The 23,734-nt window shown below is 40.5% G+C and overlaps 1 protein-coding gene across 3 annotated transcripts in view; it reads right to left on the reverse strand.

Moving 5' to 3' along the window:
- Window positions 1–23,734, reverse strand: part of shisal1b (shisa like 1b) — a 38,780-nt gene that overhangs the window by 9,304 nt on the left and 5,742 nt on the right. For 2 of the 3 annotated variants that reach the window (XM_085165671.1, XM_085165670.1), the window contains exons 2-4: window positions 11,408–11,613; window positions 5,916–6,129; window positions 2,350–2,656 (exon numbers count right to left, since the gene is read on the reverse strand). In XM_085165671.1, coding sequence (XP_085021797.1) covers window positions 2,350–2,656; window positions 5,916–6,129; window positions 11,408–11,474 — 588 coding nt within the window. In that variant the 5' untranslated portion in view covers window positions 11,475–11,613. Of the gene's footprint in view, window positions 1–2,349; window positions 2,657–5,915; window positions 6,130–11,407; window positions 11,614–23,734 lie in introns of those variants that run through there. The other variant, XM_085165672.1, reaches the window with a different exon arrangement.

The raw sequence follows: 23,734 nt of genomic DNA on the forward strand, positions 1-23,734 counted from the left end.
AGAAAGAGACAGTTACGTTTTCGTACTTTATTCAAACCGAAGTGAATACGTGAATATGAGATTTTAATAAAGGGCATCCACCGAGGAAAAGTAATAACAGTTTCTCAGGCCGCCCACGCTGAACCCTGAGCAGATCTGCAGCAGCACATACCAGCCTGCTTACGTGCAACGTGGTAAGCAGGATTCCCACACGCTGAGTGCAGAGCTGCGCTCTCTCCCCCCCCCCCTCTCTCTCTCTCTTTAAGACCTGACTTGCCATCAGGACCTGCTTTGCTGCATGGGTTACCATTTGTGCTGGATTCCAAAGTTGCTGTGCGTCTGGGTTGTTTTTAGATGCTGCTGGGCCTGTAATGGGACTTGACCCGATCTCTGGTTGTTTACATTTGGCCAACAGATGTCCAACTAAGTGGACCCAGTTTTCTGAGCCATTACTCTGCATCCTCTCTGGGGATAAAGATCTATACCCCCGCAAATAAAACCCATCTAATGACGCACCGTGTGGGCAACGTCAACTGCGGTATACACACAGAGAGAATTGCCCATAACGGTTACTTAACACATATAGGAAAAAGTGTAAGCCTTATCTGGATTCTCAGAAGTGTTTTATTGTGTGAAACTTTCCCCCTCCCCCCAAAAAGCTATTCTGATCTTGCCCCAGAAACTGCTCGTGACTGAATTTATCTCGCAGCATCTGTCACTTTATTATTGATGTCAATGATTATGCAAGAACATATTTAGCTCATGGTAAATTTAGTCTTGTTTGTAAAAAATGCGGTTACATTTCTTGGTATTTTTAGATAGGGATCTTACAAAAGATGATACCAAAACACTATCAGTCCTAAAGCAGTTCCCATTACTCATCACAATGAATTACTATGAACTTATCTTGCTCTCATTTTCCGAGCCCACTTAGTTAATGAGCAGTTTGCTGCTATTTCAAAAACCTTTTTTTTTTTAAATCGACTTCCTCTGCCTTAATGCTGGCTTCTCGCCAGTGCAGGTCAACCTCACTAGTCAAGGATTGATGAGTCCTATCATACTGAACTGACTTCATGTCTAATGAGGAGGCTCCGCGGATATGTTCAGTCTTAGTTAACCACATTTATACCAGCAGAGCAGCCCCAGGATCCCTCTGCAGCATCTCAGCTCTTCTATCTATGGCTTCTACAGTCCACAGTGCTTCTTAAAGCCATTTGTCAAAACTCTACCCACATTAAATTATCATGACCCGAGAGAGATGTCTACCTCTAGGAGGAGACTGAGCCACAATCAGAGACAGATAAGGGTGCACGGTGTCTGGAGACACACAACCGGATGAAAAATCGACTGCACAAAAATGTACGGTTGTTCAGGCTGCGCTCTGCGATTGTACAGCTATATTCTGAAAGTTTAAACAATGTCTGGCAGTAGAAGAAAAGCTCCCCGCAGCTATGGCATGTTACAGGTCACTCCTGGCATCATAAATCATTGCGTATGTTCTAACAGCAGTCACATGCAGCCTAACACACCTTCAGACGGCTTGGACTGCTCTCAGCGGTAATAAAAAAGATACACTGAACACATAGCAGATGGTGTTTTGCCACAGAAACTCCACAAATGATTTCTAATGCGACTCACAGTCGACTCATTCAAGTTAAATATGAGCTAGGAGCCCCAGGCAGGCACTGCAGCTTTCACATTATCCTGTTCTTTTCTATTCATTAATAATGATAGCTCCCTAATGAGTTGGTCAGACTTAAAACCAAGAAATATCTCTCACCCAAATTCCCCCTATAAAATAAAAGAAAAAAAAGGTTTATGTTGACACAGAGTGCAGCTATTTTGAGATGAACGACGCATACAGATCAGACGCTTTGCAGAAAATGATTCCCTGCTGGGCAGAAGGGAGTGGAGCTCTAAAAGTTCTGTTGAAGTCTGTAACCCAGTGAGTTGACAGCTGGTAATACCACTGGTCGGATCTAATCGCGAGTGTGCTATCTATATCTTTGTGTTTACAGTGCGCCCCTAACGAGCGACTCTAGGAAATTAGGATCCGGAATGTTTGAGCTTCCTTGCTGCTGGCTTTCGGGAAAGTATGCTAAAAATGTTTTAATTTGTCCTGCTAGACACAGTTTCCTTGCCATGTTGCTGTCTGCAAACAAAACAATGAGCACAAAAGAAAACATGCAGACAAGAAAACAAGACAAGAGGCAGAATTAAAGGAACGATTTTTTAAAGGGTCTTAGCATCTGTAGCTATTAATGCTTTATTCTCTTTTGACCAGAGACAGATAATTTTAGTAGTTGCAGAAATGCATCTGTCTATGTCCGTGGCATCGAGGTTGACAGCTGTCGTGTGACGGGCAGTGACTCACCATGCGGTGGATGTGTTGTAGGGCAGGAGCGTAGGGCTGTGGCTCTCCCCTCTGAGGCTGTGTCTGGGCTGGAAGTGGGTGGGGACCATGGGCTGCGCTTGAGCCTGGGCTTCGCTCTCCTCCGGCATGGACCTGTGCCACTGACTCCGAGCCTTCTTCAGCCAGCGTCCTCCAAGACCCCATTTCTCCAGGTAGATCCGGCACAGCTCGTAGTTTATGGCTGAGTAGTAGAGAAAGTCCAGAGCCAGCAGCACCATCACAAAGAAGCCGTAGATCCACACACCAACCAGGGCTGTATAATTACTGCAAGAGACGCAGACTGGGAGAATTAATGCTGGATAATCTGAAAAAGATGATGATAAACACTTTTCATATCCTCAGAACCATCATCTAGTTACCCTTACACTGGGCTTAAATCCCGAAAGTAACGATAGCGCCTGCCAGGTGTGAATGTTTGCTGTTTATGTGGCAAGACCAAGACATTTATCAAGTCCTCCCTTGATAAAAACTTAAAAAAATAAATATAGGGGGAAAAAAAACACCATCTGTTCCATTTACTGCTTCTTAAATACTGCTTCCTAAATTGGACAAAGAATTTCATTAGCACAAGAGAGTTTTATACGTCTCGTTTTGGCTCTTACATAGTTTTCTCTAAGAATCAGCGCTCTTATTTTTCCACCTCTCATAAATTTTCTTCATGTATTACATGATCCAGCTGGATTTATGTGGGGTGCATTTGAACTTTTTGTTTTAATCCACCCACATCCATAAAGTATAACAAGGTGAATGAGCAGAAAGGGCTTCAGAAAATAGCTTCCTGAGAGGTTGGGAAAGCAAAATTTACACACATACACAAAAAAAATAAAAATAATCTTGTGGTGTCACATTGCTGCTTAAATGCTCAGGGCATGTAGGGTGGAAATATTGCACATGTTCACAGACTGAAGAAATATTCTGACTCTGAGAGGCAGAGATGACACAGGGTGTTACTTCAAAATAGAGATTTATTTGGAGTGAAACCATTCTTTTAGTTTTGCCTTAATATGCAATTAGTGTGACTCCACTGATTAAAGCCCTTAGAAAAAGTGATATTCGAGTGGTTGTAATTCAGTAAATCAACTGAATCCGCTTCTGTCTGGAAACGATGCAGCCTTAGGGGTGTTTATCTGAATAAACTGCTTTAAAACAAACACCGAAGCTGCTTGAATGAATACTATGTCAGTAAATGCTTAACTGCATTTACCTTCCCTCACCTCTGCATCAGAGGCATTTTCCTGCTATAATTTAGTTTGTATGTGTTCTAACAGACTAACAATGCAGGGATATATTTGAGTCAGTCTGATCGCAGAGCAAAGAATGCAGATTGTGCACAGTTTTTAGAGAAACTGATCAGAACCGCACCACTAACACCAACGCCATTCAATATTAATCACAGCTTTCCCAGAGACAGCAGATTGAAAGGATTATCTGTCAAATATATAACAATATTTGATGTTTTCCTGTGAATTTCTTGAACATTTACTCTCAGATGACTTCTCCATACGTTTCAGATACACGATATTTCAGCTGCTCTGTTACTTTATAGGAGACGGCGCACAACATTGTGAGCAAAACCCTTGGAGTCAAAATGCCTTTAGTTTTACCTCAAACTCAACTCAACTCTAATCCCATTTTAACCATGAAGTGTAAGACGGGAGCGCAAAATTATGGCCAGTTTAACTCACTTGGCCAGCAGTAAATATCAAGCCTGCAGTCTTATTGGCCACTGAGCCAAGATAAAAGAGAGGCCCAACAGGCCATCTGACACTAAAAATGAAATATCATGACCTGCTGCAGGGCACTGTGTACCGTTTGAGACAGAGGCATGCTGGGAGGGCATTAGTACAAAGAGCTGTGGTTTTGTCACCCAAGCCTCCCACTGGGTGCTCCCAGAGAAGAAGAGGGACATTTTTCTGTGCCCTTCACTCAGTTTAAATCTGCTTATACTCCAAGCCATAAGCACTTCTTTCAGTTTAGTTGTCGTCTGTGAGAAATCTGTCATATCTTGGCATGTGTGCAGTTCTTTTAATAATGCCACACAGATACAGCTCAGCAATGTTACACAGACTTTTACTTTGAAACAGTCTAGGACTTTATAGACTCTATATACTTAATAGCCAGCACTTAACACCCGGCTTTGCAAAGGGTTTCATGTGGAGGCGACATACTCAAAACACACAGGCTGTTTTTAGCATCTGCTCTCCTCTGTGGTGGTATTGAATACCTCTTCAGGTGTAGGTCAGTGTCAACAAGGTCTCTGAGCACGATACCATCAAGAAAGTCTGGAGACCAAAACAAGCTGGTTTCATATGATCTGAGATAAATTCATCTGTCGCTGTAGCAACTCACATAAAGCTCTCCCAAGATTCAGCGAAGCTAATTAACTGTGACATGCAGGTTATGTTTTGGTATTGTTTGTTTTGTTTTAGCAGGGTTGGTGGATGATGGTGTTTTCATGAAGCACCCATGAGGATACTCCACCTGACTTTCATTTTTCAGTCAGGTGATTGGGCTGTACCACTAAGGATAGAAGGAGGGAATGGGATGATTTCTGTCTTGGGCTTTTGTTAAAATGCTTTTGTTATTATTTAAATGTCTGTTATAGTATTAGGATGCTCATGTTATTTATTGTAGGAGTTTTTTTCTGTGAATAAATTGTAAATATCTCTAGGTTTGACCCCCATGATTACAGTGGAAAGAAAGTATAAGTTAGGGTTATTCGGGGTTGTTGGGGTATTTAATTTTTGTGGACTGGAGTCACTGTTAGGTTCTCTACTGATGATGTCCCTCTGTTTGTAAAGTTTTTGGTAAAAAATCAGTCAGCTCTGCTCTTGCACTTGATATAATCTCCATAGACTTCAAACAATGTAGTTACTGCCCTGAAAAAGGAATGTTTTCCCCATAAAACCCTACAAGTGTGTTCTATGTTTTAAATACAGTTAGCTGAGGGTATGTGAGACATGTTTAAAATATTTTAAAACCCTCACAGCCTGAATTAAAATTCTGCACATTAAGCTAGCTAAGACTCTTGCAATTTTTTTCTTTGCAAATGCAACTTTTGCCTGAAGTTCCAGTGGGCACACTTTAATTTTCACCTTTACTACTACCACAGGTCCTATTGGGCAATTATAATGCCTGATAGCGAACAGTGAGACAAAACTTATAATGATAACAAACAAACACACACACACACACACACCTAAAACAAGAGGTCAGAAACAGACTCTGATGGAAATATGTATAAAACTCCATGTATTTAGTCCTTGTCCATATGTGTCTTGTGCAGCCCATTTCTCATCAGTATGTCATGATTCCCAATATTTGACTTTGTTAAGATGGGCAATGTTTGAACTGGTAAACCTTGAGTAGCATTTAAGCCTGAAGATGCTAACTGTGATGTTTTATTTAATCTCTTTTCTAAACCAAGAAAAAAAGGGAAAAATATGACAGTGCAGATTTTTGTCACAGAAGATTCACAGTGTAAATCCATTTGACTCAAATGGCATCTTAAATTATTACTCACTTGTGTGCATAACCATCAGGGGTGGTGGTGAGGTTGACCTGCATGACCAACTGGAACTCAGTCTCGTTGCAGCAGTACTTGAAGGCGGTGTTGTTGTGGTGGCAGCAGAACATATAGGTCTTGTTGTCTGAGAGGCGTGGGCAGTGAAAGCCAAAGTGGTACCGCCCTTTGTGGTCAGAGTAAGGTTCACACACTCGGTAATGAGCAGAGAGGGCTGCAGTGGTGGGAAACAGGGGGAGAGGAAAAAAAAGAAACCGTAGATGTAATATTCAGGAGCTAAACAAAGGACTCATGACCTTTGAGGCAGAATTTGTGTTTGTCTCCCAGTTCTGAAAATGACAACAACTCTCCAGGAAGCACCTTTCAACCTACAGCATCCAAACTGCAAAAACATAATCGTGAATGCTTGTTTTCTTTGGAGGCCTCTGAAGAAACACGAGTGGATTGAATTCGGTTAATACCTCTGGCGAAGGACAAGCAACACAAAACACGGTGTACTTGCAAAAATAATCAGAGAGTAGATATTAAATTATGCATGCAGGCGCATGATGGCAAAAACAGGCATTTTTATTCTTGAAGGAACACAGAGACTATCAAACTGATTAGCTAATCATTCAAACCAGACGGCATCGTCTTATTTTCTTCATGTCGTCACACCATCCAGACATTTCATAGGAGCTTACTGAAGTATGAGCTGGAAGTTATGGAACCTAATGGCACTTGTTGCAGTAGTGGATTCTGACACATCAGTAAACTAGAAAATGTGTAGGTGGTGGTGGCAGACTCGCAGCTTGATTTCTTGTCTTTACCCACAAGTTTCTTGAGGCTACAGAGTTTAGTCTCTGACGGCCTGTTTTCCCCAAGAGGGATAGTTCTCTGCTTGTTCCACAGAAGAGGCTGATGTCAGATGGCACATGCTATTACAATATAGTCTGAATACAGCATTACTCTACCGGTTTAATAAGAGAGATCTGACTGTGCCAGGTGTGCTCCGGTATACTGGAAATCTTTGATAACACCTAAGCGTGATACAAACATAAGGGTGGCTTCTGTACGTGAAACAACAAACATACTTCTCAGATTACTTTCACAAAATGAGTATATAGCACGCTGCTTCCCCTAGGCTGACCGCCTCGCTTCATCCTCCCTCCAAAAACAAGATCCCCTCTGTTTTTTGTGATTGTGTGTATCTGAGTGTTTTTCTATTTTGTCATTCTATTTATAGGTGAACAAAGAGTTTCACTGTGAACCTAGTGCCGCCTAACTATATGGTTTTAAACGCTGTTATTTAATCTTGGACTTGTTTCACTTTTATTTAAATCACAGTACAGTATCATAGGTTGTGTTTTTTAATGCAGTTTTTGTTCTGCACATACACAATACACGACTTAAAAAAAGAATTTCAGTAAAATGAGGTAAATTTCAGAAATCTGAACAGAAATTAATCAAAGCCAAAGTCATCCTGAAAAGTATAACCAGTCATTTGGGCAGATGAAGCCATACGTGTGGAAACAGTCAGTTCTTTATGCAGCTTTATGCGGTCCTCTGGCTTATTTGCATTCAGCCAGAACTACGCTTACAAGTCCCTGCAGCTTTAGGGGAAAGTGAATGTGTTACTGTCTCGTGAGGGAAAATAATAATGTTTCCAAGATGGATTCTGGCAACCAGCAAGGATCAACTAAAAGAAAAAAATCACAAGAATTGCAAACCAAACTCTAATAATAATAAATAACCTATCTATTTATAAAGCTGATAATAATGCCTGTTTGACATATTCATTGTTTCACAGCCATTTAAAACAGCCTATGACCTGTCCAAATCTATACATAAAGTTCTCAAAATGCCTATAAGCACTGGAAGCCAGAATAGTGACAAATATACAGAATGCACTGAAGCATGCATCATCGTGCAGTTCACTTTTATATTTCTTTGCAGTCTCCGGGATTATGTGACAATGTTTTTTATGTATCTAATAGGAAATCTATTGTACATTTCCAGCTCCACAATTTTATTCTGGGACTCTACTAAAGTAACTGCATATGATTCAAAGTCTAAAATAATTCTTATAGATCTACTGAGACTCGGCAGCACCTTAGTTCATCCTCTGAAACAAGCAATTCTAAAACCATTATTAGTTACAGCCACACAAAAGTGTAAGACGCTTCCTCTGACTGCTAAGAGACCAAATGTTTAAAGGATTACTTGTACATACACTCACTTTATTATTTTGGATTTTGGTGTTTGTTTCATGTGAGCATCCTCCACAAAATAGGTACAACAGCTTATATGTAAGCATAGCAGTGTTTTTGTTACTTACCTGCAGGTGAACCAATGAGATTTTAATCTTGTTAATAGCTCTATATGTGGCATTTGCAGGTCCTGTAATTCTGTTTTCACTTCTTGAAAGATGCTGCTCCGTGGGACGTGTACCTGATTGATCCTTCTCTTATGTTTTCTTTTTCATCAATAAGCTGCCAGTGCTGTGAGATTTTTAGGCTTCATTGATGTAAAACTGCATTTTACTGTCATTTAATTCATATCAGCATTTCTGTACTTGCTTGCAGATACGCTGATATCATTTGAATCACTCTGGCAATGTGTGTTCTTGTTTGGCTTTGAGTGAATTCTCAACTGAATCACAAATTGAAATGATGTCACTCCATGTGAAGTGCACTGAGCTTAGTTTGATGTTTTTATTGTAGCTTATTTATCCTTCTCATATGCGCTTCCTTTTATGAGCCCAAAAAATATGACTGTGTTGTCAGTTAAAGTGTTTCGGCTGTGATTTAGTTCAAGGTCCACTTGTGCAGGCAGTGTGATAGAAGTCTTTCACTCATCTCAGGCCAAGACAGATCAGCATTTGAAAGAGACCTCTTTCAGGTTATAATGAGCTCGCTGGCCATCTTCGCTTCAGTGATGCTAATTTCAGCAGGAGAGGCTGTAAAATGAAACACTATTGAAGGGCACGGTAGAATTAAAAGTCAAGGATGGCTTCTTCAGCAGTGAAAGGAAGCTCTTCGTTTGACCCTTGCGTTGACAATACAAGTCGGTTAATCCATGAAAAAGTTCTGCAGTACGCTCATGTTTTTATGCCCTTTAAAAGAAGAGGGTCAGCGGCTGAGGGTTAGTAACCTGGTAATAAAGAAACAGAGTTCCCTCCACACTGTAAGTGGAGTATAAAATTCTCTAATGATGCACAACTGGAAACAGACAAGTTCATCGGCAGTTTCTGGCTTCTCAAATGAACAACAGCTGCTTCTGGAAGCGATAGCGTTGTAAACACACCCACCTGCTTAATTTCATTAACACCTCTTGAAGTTTAGGATACAGTTAACAGCTTGGCTCCTGAACTACAGTTTGTTTACTGCCTGTGGTCTGAAAACGGCTGTGGCTCTCTCTCTCTCAGCGGTGCAAACACACAACATCAAAACATCAGTCAGTCCTCACCCATCACTTTTTTTTATCCATAACTGCGCTCGCATCTGCAGTTTGTCTTTGTTCTGAAACATAAAGGTTTCATTCGATGATCCTCGACAAAGAAGACAAAATGATTTTTACTCACGAGTAACCCATTCACTCAGATCTTTGGTAAGCTGTAAATGTAATGTGTGCATCCTTTTTCTTTAGCTAAATACAATACACTGTGGGCGCCTTCTTGGTGCTATTATCTTTGCCTTTGGTTAGTTTGTCTGCTATTCCCTCACAGTCTGTCTGTCTGTCTGTCAACAGTGTTAAACCAAATCCACGATAGGCTTTTCTACCTCTTCTTAGTCAAGCCTGAAAAACAGCTTTGATGAAAAAAATAAATAAATAATAATAATAATTATAAGCTTAATATCAATCTGCCTTTTTAAAAAAAAAAAAAAAAGTTGCACTTTGATTAACAGGATAATTTGATGATAATGAGTTATTATCAGTATTTTCATGATGGTAAATATACTGAGACACAATTACATTTTCAGTTTACAATTTAAAGTTATTCTGTTGTCTAGTCTTTAGTGTTAACTACAACATCGAGAGCATCCTGACCAACAGTCTGGTACGGGAACTGCTCTGCCTCGGACCGGAAGGCGTTGCAGAGGGTTGTGAAAACTGCCCAGTTCATCGCCGGAGCACCACTTCCTGCCATAAAGGACATCTACAGGAAGCGGTGACTGAAAAGGGCTGGGAAAATCATCAAAGACCCCAGTCACCCATCACATGGACTCTTCACCCTCCTGCCCTCTGGGAGGCGCTACAGGAGCCTCTGGACTAAGACCACCAGGTACCGGAACAGCTTCTTCCCCACAGCTGTCAGACTCCTGAACTCTGCCTCCTGACATCTGACCCACATTAAACTCATGGACTGGACATACAAACACCCACAACCACCTACACACACACACACACACACACACACACACACACACACACACACACACACACAATGGACAACTGTACCCTCATACACACAATAATAACATGGACTGAACCACCACTCACAACCACTAGCACTTTATATAGCCTCTTAACTGCACTACTGTATAATTCTGTGTAAATAATCATTCTGTACAATATGATAATTTTTAATTTTACAACTGTTTATAACTTGCATAGTTCACATTTCTGTATAACAGTATATCTCATATTTCTGTATAGTTTTTTTATTTCATATTTCTGTATAGTTTTTCATATTTATATCCTGTTCATAGCCTGTACATAGCTTGTACTCACTACAGCCTGTACATACTTATAGTTATAGCATATTCATAACATACCTTCATACCGTACATCATACCGTACATTACAACATACCATAATAGACCCATTTCTGTAACGCATTTTTCTGGGAACACGAGGATGGCCATTTTCAAACTAAAGACGGATGTTGAGTGAGGAGGGCAATAACATAAATAACTCACTGTTGACTCTTTTGGTTGTTATGGGTTTTCAACCTGCTGCTTGGCCCTGCCAGCCATAGCGCTGATTTCTCGCTCTCGCTATTCATCCTCCTCCTCCTCCCTGTTTTGTCATTTTCAAACTTCAGTCGGCATATTTTTTTTTCTTCTGCATAATGTGTGTTTCATATCTAAGAGATATGTGTTGGCTGGGTTCTTTGCTTTGTAGCTTCTGAGGTTATAATATGCTCTCTTTTACAGTTTACGCTGCATGGCCTCAATTAGAGAGCACCCTAAGGTTCAGTGCATTTCCTGCCAAATAAAAGTAAGTTCTTGGCAGTAAATGTTTGAAAGCACCCAAATGTTAAATGTGTCTGACTCGACTTCTGGCCATCACATGGCAACATCAGTCTTTCTGTTCCCTGAATTCAGTTTATAACACTGCAGTGGCTTCTCATGCAAAGGACTGACACGTATATTTTGGGGGAAATCCAAAGTTTGTAGAAACTGAGGGCATGTGTAATGTCAGCAGCACTTCCTGAAACTCTGATTTTAATGTCTGCAGAGGAACAGATAAACAGACTCAAAAACAGGCTAGAACTAAAATTCACAGACCTGCAGTGGACAGTAGGAGGAAGATGACCGTCAGGACATTGAAGGACTGCCGGCTGGAGATAGTCATCTTCTTGTCCTCATGTGGGAAGAAGGGAGGGAGAAGGAGGGTGGGGAGAGAGGGGGGGAAGGGCCGCTTTAGCTGGACGTGGGCATCCTCTGCTCGCTGACAGCTTCTCTCACATGGCTGCTTCTTAGAGTCAGGGCTCCTAATGGGAACAAGACAAGCAGGGGGGGAGAGAGAAAAGATTAAGATATTTGATTTGGATTTCTGGAAGTTCCATCCAACTGTGTGGACAGCTTGTCTGGCAGTGAGCGTCCATGATGCCTTTCCCGAAATCTGTCGGAAGGCTTACATAACAGGACCGCATGGGCATTCGGTTTAATTGAAACTGGCACTCTGACAACACTGGGGCTAAAAGTTGTTCCATGCTTGCTTTTTCTTGTCTAAGTCATGGTAAATTATAGCGATAATCATGAATATGTATACTTCCCTGAGCTGAAATTGTTGTCATTTTTTTAGTTGATTCTAATAAAACTGACTTTTTTTGAGAGATTAAAAGAACATCTTAAACTAGATGTCTTAGATATGCAAATCTATAAACTATGTGTTGCAGTAAGGAAAAACTGCACATATCATGCATTAAAAGTACGGTGCTCTAAGAAGAGCAAATATTTAATGAATTGCACAGAATCTGCTCTTTCAGCACAGTGTAAAGTTTTGTGATTGCAGAGCTGCTGTGGAGCACTTTGCTTGCAAGCGATGCATTGTGGGGGTTCATGAATTCCTCTTGCACATTATCACCATTCGAAGCTTCGCTGTAGTCATCCCTCTACTGATGATAAGTAAGATTAATGGGGTGGCAGTACATTTCGCTTAGGCACACTTGTTTCTGTTTTTTTTTTTTATTTATTGCTTTAATAGCCTCATTATGTGCACAGAAATAGTATCTCTCTGTGCATTCGTTTAAGTTGATGTTTCTGATAATTTATATACAAGCCATTTGCAAATTTTGCATAAAAACACACATTATTTGCTCCTTGAACCAATAAGATCCCATGTAAACTTCATTCAAACATGTACCAGGAGCATAGATTGCTTTAGCTGCGTGTATGTGCCGAGAAACTTAAGAATCTTCTTCTGCACAAGTTAGTTGGAAAATATTACAAGCTCGGCTCCTAAATTATTGAGGACCTGACAGAGGCTGACAGAGAAGGAGAAACTAAGGAAAGAGAGCAACAACAAGGGTGTAGAAGGCCCATCAGTGTTCCTGTCATAAAAAGAATTCAGTTTATTGGTGGATCAAAGCCAGTGTTGCATCACCAACCTCCGACTTTTTTCTCGAGCTGTTTTGGTAACACTCCGAAGTATGGCGCAGATACAGCTCCATTTGGAGGGCGACTGGAAAGTTTAGTTTCTTTCACATGAGCACACAGTCAGAAGAGAAATGGTGCTAGTGGTGGGGCACTGCCTACGAGCCAAAAATGATTTATCAGAAATATGCAGACAGCGTTCACCAGGTCACGCTGGTGACCTAAAAAGTGCTAGAGGTCAGAAACAAGCTATGTTTCTGTTTTTTGGTCAAGAGTTTACACGAGTAGCCACATCTGCCGATGGTTGGGTTCACAGTGAGGTAATGTTTGTGCAGACTAATGCTCAACATTCGTTCCAGATTTCCATTCTGGTCTTTGAAAGTTGAATAGCATCAATTAATTAAATGTTATTATGTTATTATGTTGTAATTTTTCAAGTAAACAGAATATTTTTCAGCTTTGGTAGTCAAATAAAGACGTCAACATGTGCTGTGGAATATTTTGCACAAATCTTTCAGCTCCCTTATTTTTAAACCAAAAACTCACTGAGAAAATTATGTAGAGATATGTCAATTTTGAAAATGTGCTGTAAGTTGATTGCTTACAATGGCACGGCCTGTTTTGCAGCTGGTACACAATGGATCACAGAGTGAGGATGAAACGGGCTGGCTGTGGAGTAAATACCATTTGGCAATTTTTACACCTTTAACACCTTTTTGCACACTCGGGCAATTGATGCAGAAAGCAGCAAAGCTGTCAGGTCAGTTTGTCAGTTTTATGGAGCAAATGCATGCCTCAGATATTAGAGGTCTTTCACAGGTCCAGAGCTTAAGATTTTATCTGAAGCCATTCATGAAAAACCGAAACCTCAAAGTAACCTGAGGGCAGAGAGATTTGTCAGATTAAAATACCTAGCCTTTATCCAAATCGCTGTTGACCTTAACAGACTTAAAAAGGGGAGGCAACGCCAGTACTGGCAGCAGGATGATAGCCTACACCAGTTAACAAGCATCCAACGTTAATAAGAGAGGAAAAGATGTTTTTCCCCAGCAGGTCACACGAATTCTGCTAATGGCACAAAAAGAGAATTTTTTTCCTCAAGTGATAAAAATCTCACGTGATTAGAGGTGAGAAAATGCCTGCTGTCTTGAATTGCATACATGGACACACACTCAAGAGGAGCAGCAATACGATTAGACTCAAATGTAGACTCTGTCCTTAAGAAGACATACGCTCCTATTCCAGGCTGGATAAACCATAACCTTAATAAGATATACAATTATCTTTATCTCGCTGAGACACAACCTATTGCTTTTTATAAATATGGCATGTAAGCATGTGAGTGTGAGGTCATGCGCTATTGAGAAACATATCAGGCTCCCAAACTGACTGAGGCTAAACAAATATTTTAGAAGAAATTAAAGCTGTGCAAACACTGTGGAGAATCCCACTCTCTGTCACAGGTACCGCCCCGTCTCCTATGTGTTAATTGGTTTCAATCCCAGATCAAGGAATAAATGCTGTGCATAACCATTCCAATATACGATGAAGTTACTGTGGACCACATGGACAGACTGTGAGCTGCAAGTGAAGCACAGCAAGCTTTTTCTGTCAAAGTCTTTTAAAGCATTTTTTGATCTGAAAAGCTGTTCCTTCTTCAGAAAGCCAGGCAACGGAGGTCCCAGGAGACTTGTTAGAGTGGCATTTCATATTTTTTTCCAGTCTTTTTATTTCTGGTGAAAGCTTTAGTGTACTGTCAGATGACAGCATGTAAAGTATAACGAGGGATTCCCATCCTTTCTAAACCCACTCCCCACAACCAATTCACTGCTGTGGTCTTTTATATACATTATTTACTTGTTTTCCTGTATTGTCACATGGAGTCACCCTGCTCCCTATGCAGGCTATAAAAGGGCAAGGTACACAGCATCACGGCGCACGGCTTGTTTGCAAAGAAGACATAAATGTTCAAGGGTTTGTGTAATGAGTCTGATGGTAGTGAAGCAGAGTATGTACTGTAAATACACAGGAGTGCATGTATACAGGCACACACAGTACAGCACACAGTGCATAGCTCCCTGGGACTTAAAATAGAACATACTGTTCAGCCGAACAGACACACGACACAGATGGAGGGTCTAGATACTTGCTGTGTCTCAAATCAAACTAAAATATACATAAAGGCCATGGAAACACCCACTCTCTGAGTAAATGTAAAAGCTGTTCTGAGGGGAAACACTGCATTTCTACGAAAAAGCATGTAGATTTCATTTATCTGCCTGCATGTTCCTCATTACTCGCTGAGAACATAAGCAAATATTAAGTGACCAATTGCTGCAGTAACCACTGCGAAGCTAGCAGCACACTTTTCATCACAACACAGCAGGAGACCCAAATCTGTCAGAAGTTTGATGAGGAAAAGCGCAGTGGAAGATTTTTGGGCTATTTGAAGATTACACACAGCGATAAGCGGGGCCTGTCTCATGAACATCCTTGTCCGAGTCTTATTTTTGTTCAAACATTAACTTTAAAGTATGCGACATGTTATTATGCTTTCTAAAAGTCATAATTTATTTATTTTGGCCTGCAGTGTTCCTTATCTGAGAAGCTTTGAAGTTTGTAAAGGCAAAATCTCGACATTACAATTCTCTCTCTCTCTCTCGCTGTCTTCCTCTCTACAGCTTAACTTTATTTTTAGACAAAACATTTGGGCCTGTCTTTTTGAATATTCACATAACCTTTTTCTTCCATGGGTGATAGTAGTTGGATATTTATTCGCCCTCTGTGTCTCATTATTAGAGTAAATGCACTCTCTCTTGCTTTGCTTGCCCTTAATCCATGTTAATGTGCGTTATCAATCACCCTAAAACACATGAGCATCCACAGTGAAGTACAGTTTAGAGATGAGACTCCCACTTCACACAAGGGGAAGAGTGAGCAATAGCTAAATGACTGTGGGTCTGCAGATGGGCTTGCATCCAAATACATTCTGTTGCAGCCCTCTACCTAATTGATGCTCCCTTTGACTATCATCATAATAAATTGGATTTCGTTCACGTTTGATGGCATTAGAGCTTCAGTCAGAAGCCTGACAGTGCTCCATTAGGACATGAGCCCATGTCAGGAGATTTAGAGCTGTGATCTAATGATTGTCATTGGCACAGAGGACTGAACTGTGTGCAGCATCAGTGAGTAAGGAGTGGCCGCCTAAGTCATTAAAAGCAATGATTGGTGAACATGTACAACATGTGACACATCTGATGATAAAAAAAAACGTCTTTAGAGGATAACAGTAGTCTGGGATATTTATTTATTTACTTAAGGGCAGTTTTAAAGTTTGTTTTTTTTTTTTAAATGAAGCATAAAGTACTTTTAATTCACAATGCATAAAAAAGATAAACATCAACCACCTTTGCTCGTAAAATCAGTCTGCAGGAAAGAAATTGCATCCTCTTTCAGTTTTAAGGTTTTATGTATAAGGACATAAGATTAGATAAATATAACCTCAGATGAAGTACAGGGCATGTCATGAAACGTAAACGTCAATCGTGTGATGTCATTTGCATGCGACACAACAATGGAGGACGTCGAGGCATGGCTTTTTGTCACGCTCGGGAACCATGGTGCTGATCTTTGTGCAGCCAGTTTCAAAAATAGCAGTTTTGATTTTTGTGAAGAAGACACTCTCACAACTCATCGAGTGACACCATTGACTGTCCAATCGGTGGTTTGCAGTCTGCTGACGTCACAATTTTGGATTGGGTCAGCTCACTTGGAACCCCGGCCATGCAGACACTAATAAAGTACCTGATATAAGGTACTGCCACCTAATAGAAACCCCTAAAAACTGAGTAAAGTTAAGCCGAGTCGAGTAGGTACAAGTGAAATAGAGCAAATAGCTGCATCTAAACAAATCTCTAGACTTCTGGAACAAGACCAAAGTGCAGAAGTCTGGCCTTAATTCATGTTTACTGATGTTTACCATGTTTACTGAAAGCAAAACACAGCATATTCACAACAACACTTCATACCAACTATCAAGCACGGTGATGCATTAGGCTCACTCTGAGTTCACTTTGAGTTCACTATGAAGTCCTCTGTATTTCAAAGTATTCCAGAGTCAAATGGCAGACCATCTGTCTAATAGTTAAAGCTTGGGAAAAAGTGGGTCATGCAACAGGATGATGACACCAAGAACAGCACCAAATGTACAAGAAAATGGCAAAAAAAAAGAAAAATCAAAGTACTACACCAATATTTTTCAATGGCCTGTCTCTACATTGTAAAGAAGAGTGGAACAAAACAAAAAGAGATTATCGAAGTCATACACAAAATGATTAACTCGAGTTAATGCTGCTAAAGGTGCTTTTTCAGTTTTTTACAACATCTGATGTTGTAATTTTTTGGATTATGTCCTGATATGTAAAAGCTTGAAGCTAAAAAGCCCAGTCGTCCATCAATATGTATATATTGATAAATCTTCTATTATAAAACAACTTTTCCTGCTTCAGCATAGAGTTACCTACCCAGGACAGACCTCAGGAATGAAAAAAGAGGTTTTTAGTGCATGTTTGGGAGGTTGCTGCAGACAGCATTTCAGATTGCTGCTCGCATCTTTAACAGTACTGAACGATGGATCTAAATACCTAAAGTGAAGCATGACATTTAGTTTTATGGTCTTGAAAGCAGTTATGAAAGCAGCTTCTCCCAGTGGCTCTGACTTTGTAACGTAAACCAGTCGACCAAGATAAAAGGACAAGTTTCTCCATCATCTTCTGTTTCAGTGATCCTAAATATATCTTTCAATAAACCACAAGAGGTTGAAATAAACATAAAAAAAATTACAGTTACACAGCAAGCATCACATTAGCAACAAGGTTGTTTTTGATTTATCATTCAAGTGCGTTTCACACAACTGCCCATAATCCTCTCTCAGGAGCCTTTTTCTTTTTTTTGATCTGACGCCTTTTTATTACAAAGTAATCAGAGCAATAAGAGCTTATTTGTGCTGTGTCATTTTGAGCTCCGGGTCTGCAGATATGAATTTGACTGATGAACAGAGTTTCTTCTTCGGTTTACATGAGCCATCACCTGAATAAATTTTCCAGGTCAAATATTCTAAATAAAGCCCAAAGGCGGCAGCAACATGTTTTCGTCTAAAGCCTGGATGTTGCCTGGGAGACTTTAACGTCACAGAGGACATAAGGAAGAGTGTAGCCTCTACTAATTACCACCCACAATGTGGTGGACAGGAAATGAATACTTAAAATCCTTAAATATGCTAAGGGAGGGAAAACAGCAGTGTTGCTATAGGGCTTGTTGTGGAGAGTTTGGTCGATACGGCAGCATAATAATTGTGAAGTGCACCTAGCTTGCTGCATGGGTGGTCTGTTTCTGTTTCTGACTTGGTAATGGTTTGTTAGCATAACACAAGCAGAAGATGAGAGAACAACTGTAATCAAACTAGTGTCTGTGGAGGCACACAGTGCATCTACCTGCTGAGAGCTGTCATGTTGATGGAAACAATTCTGCCTTCTACGTTCACTTTATCTCACACCCTTAATTTATCATCAATTTGAATTACAAAGCGAGATTGGAAAATAATAGAGGTATTTGTCTGAACACCCCCTCCCCCATCAGTATAACTAGAATTATAACTCAACTTGCTTTTAAAGTTTCATAGCGCCTGGCAGAAACGGCAGCACCGCATTATATTGTTGAGCTAATCTATTGTAGATAGAAAGACTTCTGGCTGGTATTTCTGAGGAAGGCAATATCAGCATCCATCTGGAAATAAACCTCCCCCAGCAGTGGCTCCAAACACATCTGATCACTGCTCAGTGCTTCTCGCGACACTGCTCCAGCCACATCTCAAGTTGAATAAACAACTAATATCACAACTTTGGAGGTTGGAGAAAAGGAATGTGATACTTTTTCTTAAGCTTTAGTCACACAAAATAGAAAAACAACACAGAAAAGACTAATTAGTGTACATTTAAGCACTTGGGAAATCTGGGAAACCCTAACTCACAGGGAAAAAGGTCTCCTCTGCACCAAATAGGAATTTAACAGGGCGATTCTCTCACAAATAATTTTGGCGGGGCAATAAATATATGCATGGGGAGAGGGAGAGGGGACTAATGAGACAGCTACTGGAGTCTAATAAGTTGAATTCATTATACAATCAAGGTCTTGAAGTCAGCAGGGGGGATGAGAATTCTTGGAACCTCATCTAACATAACGCAGATCACAACAAAGACCTTGTTTCTATGTGATGCAGTATGAATGAATCCAGCTCACTTGATGCTGCATTTGAAAGGGACTGAACACTTAAGGTTAAGTATCGACTGATAAAACCTTTATTCCATAATGAGAAAACCAGCTGCAGTGCTTGGTGTCTTTCACAAAGTTTTTCAATCAGTTATTATGCGTTATTTGTATTTTTGATGTGCCGCTTTTGTTTGTTTAATATCTTCTCTAACGTTTGACATATTTCATCTTTTTTTTTTCAACAAGAAATAATAATAATAACTACAGCGGGGATCAGTTTCAGACTTTCTTTTTGATTTGAGTTTGCTGCCGCTATAGCTTTTGAGAATTTGGGTTTCATCAAGCGAATGAGAGGACTGGGTGTTCTTGAGTTTGACTGCTTAATGTCACAGAGATACAGTAGCTGTCACCCTTAAATCACTTTCAAGGCCACAGAACGCCTTCCAGGAATTGTTCTGCAGCAGCTCCCAACACTTGCCGTTCCATCAAAGTTCAGAGCCGCCAGCAGGCAGCAAAGTCCTCATCTGTCAACGCATCCGCGCTTTGGCACTCGCATTCAGTTTTCTTTGGTAGCGAGACTGTGACTCATGCAGAATAACTGGACTTGTTTGGCTCTGGGATTTGGGAGACATATCCTGGGGAATTTTTTGGTGTCTCTGATGCAGACTGACACGGTAGTATCTCCCAGACAATAGCCAGCATTGTTTGTTTGGATTTGTTTTAAACACCCCACTCTGGGCTCTTTCCCTTTTTTTTTCCGTTGGAAGTGCTCCCCACCATCATCATCCGCCTGACCCTGGATTTAAAATAGCTCCTACTTGCAGACAAATATCCCAGTGGGAATTTCAAAAAATGAAGCAGAAAGTTATGACAAATATAAAAATATCACTTTGCTGTGTCCCTTTGGCCTGCATTAATTACACAGACCAAAATGACAAAGAGGCAACACTGGCCCTAAAGCTGGCACTTTTGTTCCATGTGTGATGGTGATAAATGGTAAAGACACAAACTCAAGGTTTGCTAATGTTTACTAACATATTTCCGTGCACATTGTTGGAACCATTCGTAGTCCATGTGATTTTTAAACAGAAGATTACAGACTCAATAACTCAACGGCATTCAATAAACCCAGCTACTTTACAAGTTTTGGTTGCCCGTGTAAACCTACACTGCCTGAAAATATCACTAATCCTCATTGACTTTTACAGTCGCATCAGATCCAAAAGTAGCACACTGAACTTAACGAAGTGGGTAGTTTTACCCTCAGATAACACAAGCAAAAGTCTTAAGAGGTCAAACCCCATGCGACTTCACCCCAAAATAGCCATTACAGATACACTGTAAACACCCGGCGCGTTTGCATCACCCGGAGGTCGCAGAGGGCAGTGGTCATGCAGACCTTCACATAGTGTGGCCAAGAATACCTCAGATGAGAACGGATAATACTCCCCACTGCTTCACTTCCAAATGCTAATGGTGTTTTGGCAGCCAGTTTATATAGCCTGTTAGAAAAATCTTAAACCGCAAGAAACGGTTTGTGAACCGTTCCAGCGATCGTTATTGGAAGTGTTGGTTGACTGGCCATCGAATTGATATTACACCTCATTAATGAGGCTGTCCTGCTTTTGACCCACATAGAATGAACTCACCTCAGGTTGCATACGTTTGGCAGATTTTTGTGAATAATAACTTCCTACTATGTCCTGAAGTGCTCCCTAAATGCCATTTGAGTTCAACTCAAAGCTAAAAGCCCCGACACATCTGCAAAACGCTTCTGTTGAACTGATTTCCTGAGACTGTGAATGGATTTATTATCAGAATGAAGAGTTACCTGCTGCTGTTCACTGATAATATGGCGGGTGTGATCAAGCTTATTTAAAATATTCGTCATTATTGGCGAGAAGGATTATAGTGAAGCATTATATATCGTGGTGAATTAAAAATTACAGTCATTTGAGCCATAATGACTCATGGATTATACTTAGGCTTTATATAGCGTGTAATGTCTGCCAGCACGGTGAGCACATATGCACATGTTTGATGCTACAACACAGACAAATGTTTACACACGCATTGGTTGCGTGACATTTTCTTAAAAGCCCCTGGCTCAGTGGTAGCCGATTTAAGAAACAAAGCCCAATCTCCCACAGACACACACCTCTTAATCCATATTCATGCATTTTCTGCTTAGTAACAAAAGGCGGCATCGCTTGTATTCTCTTTTTTAACAATATGGACCGCCACAAGTTAAAAGGCAAACCAAAAGGAAGGCATTGAGTGAGGATGACCTACAGCAAAGATTTGCACATGAATACTCTCGCCGAGGACACAGTCTGTCATTTTTTAGTGTGGCCGTCCCAGTGCATTTATAAAAATGATGATCTATTTGATGGAATGACATTTTTATAATGGGGGTATTGTTTGAGGATTTTGTTGCATGTACCTTTTAAAAATTAAAAGGTGTGTGCAGCTGTGGTCTACCAGTCAGGATAGGATTTTCCAGGCTACTCAAGTCTGCATGTCAAAACATTCTTTAGCAAGACAGTGAACCCTGAGTTGCCCCCATTGCATGCAAGTGACTGTGAGTATGTACATGAATGTTAAACAAAGTGCTTAGGTATAGAAAAAATGTTAGTATGTCTGTGTGACTTGGTGAATGAGACATGTTGTATATTTTTTAAAAAGCACTTTGAGTGCTCAGTTAGAGTAGAAAAGACCTTTAGAAGTCCACGTGTTGCAGGAAATCCTGCAAAAAAACACATTTACTTTAAGTAATGCTTAACTAATCCTCCACACACACAAACACATAAAAAATGACATCTAAACTTGGGGGTTTAATTTAGCTCTTTATATATGTGACATTTTGACATTATTTCATCTTTTAACGAATGTCAATGAGAAAAGTTACTGTTTTGTGAGAACAAAGTGCGCATAATCCAGAAGTTGTGTGCTCAGCTGTTGTCAGTCTCCTTATTTGCCACTTCTCGTTGACACTGATGAATTTATATACCGTTACTTCAACACGCTCATTTTATCTGGTGATAAAAGCTTTTTCTCTTTCCTGCATGGTTGAGCCAAAGTGACAGAGGCTCTTCTGAACCTCTGGCTCTGTTATCATCTGTAAGCGTCTGAATTGAGCGTTTAACCCTTTGTTCACTCCAATCGCATCACAGCTGTCTGTCACAGCTGCTCCCTCTTCCTGTAACACCTCTGAGGAAGGGAGGTCAGGCAGGCATACGGTTACATATGGAGGCTGTTAAGAGCAGGAGACTTCACTGCTCTCCATTTCCCCAATTATTTGGGGTGATTCCTATTATGAGGTGAGGAAAATGTAGATTTGTACCAGGACTCAAACCTGGTGCCGTCATTAAAACTGCAGGATTCCTACCACAGTAGAAATAAAAAGCTGTGTGTCTGCAAAGGAAAAACAACTGAGTGCATGACAACAACAACTTGCACTTTATTTTAATATGCTCCTAAACCAAATTTCTTCGCTGCTCTCAAACGGGGCTTTGGTTCCCCGTGTCACACATTTACTAAGATTTTTTTTTCCCATGCAGCTCCGTTTTGTTTTCTTTCTGCCTGAACTCTCTAAGAGTTTCCTCTCTCTGCTGCTTATTTACAACACTGTGAAATAACATATGCTTTTATATGACAGCATAGGCACAGTGTGTAAAGACACTTTCTTATATTTACTGTGCTCGTCGAAAGTTGCTGGAGTGCAGCAATTTAAAATCATCGCACCTCAAGTGGTAGTAAATACACATGGTTTTGTTCGCAAAATCTCTAAATGATCTGATGGTGATTAGGTTTTGAGTAGATTACGTTTGATTTCACTGACTAAGCTTCCCCTCAGGTTTATGATACACTGGATCACACATTGTAATTAAATAACAACACAGATTTATGTGGAAAGATGTTGATCACCACAGGTTTCCACTTGTTATTAGTCACGTCATAACATTGATCCACGGGTGATGCGGTGGAGAGGCGGAACTGGAGGTTAAACTCAAGTCGATGAAGCATCCATGTGTTTTTGTTAAAGCACAAGAGCAAGGTCAGAGGTCGGATGCTGCTGCACCAATTACTGAGAAGTATGAGGTCATGCATAAATGTCAATAAGTCAATATTAAGATTACCTCTGAGAATGAGAGCTGTGGTCCGAGGTTGTTTTTCTTTTGTCCACTCATACCAAAGATCTTCCCATTATTGTAAATCTAATATTGTGGCGGGGCGTGGCCTGCGGTGCCGTGCAGAGGAGGCGAGCGCACCTGCACAGCATCTGCAATCATGCCCCGCCGAATTAAATATTGTACTGGGTCCTGTGGTTGGGGTTGTTGTGGTAATGTTGAGCGGGCAGCGGGAGAGCTGCAGCTCTGTGAGTATTGTGGACAGCAACCGTCAAAGCTTTAATAAAAAGCATCAAAATGCCACTGGGTCTGCCGTGTATGTTTACAAATATCTCTTAAAAATCTTGAGGGAATTTCTTTAAAATTGGAGCAAATGTTAAAAGATGAACGCATGGGAATGTGCTCAAAGGTCACTGTGGCCGCAGGGATGCACAGATGTTTACTCGGTGGTGTGATGTCCATTGTTTAATCAATGATCAGACACCAGACTGGTGACACAATTTTTTTTTAGTTATCATATTATATGATGAGTTTAAAAGCCAAAGGATATATAAATATCTACACTGCAAACCCTCAACTAAGGTGTCACAGACTGACAATATTACAATATAAAAAT

The sequence above is a fragment of the Neolamprologus multifasciatus genome, chromosome 7, assembly GCF_963576455.1.
Source record: "Neolamprologus multifasciatus chromosome 7, fNeoMul1.2, whole genome shotgun sequence".
Taxonomy (NCBI): domain Eukaryota; kingdom Metazoa; phylum Chordata; class Actinopteri; order Cichliformes; family Cichlidae; genus Neolamprologus; species Neolamprologus multifasciatus.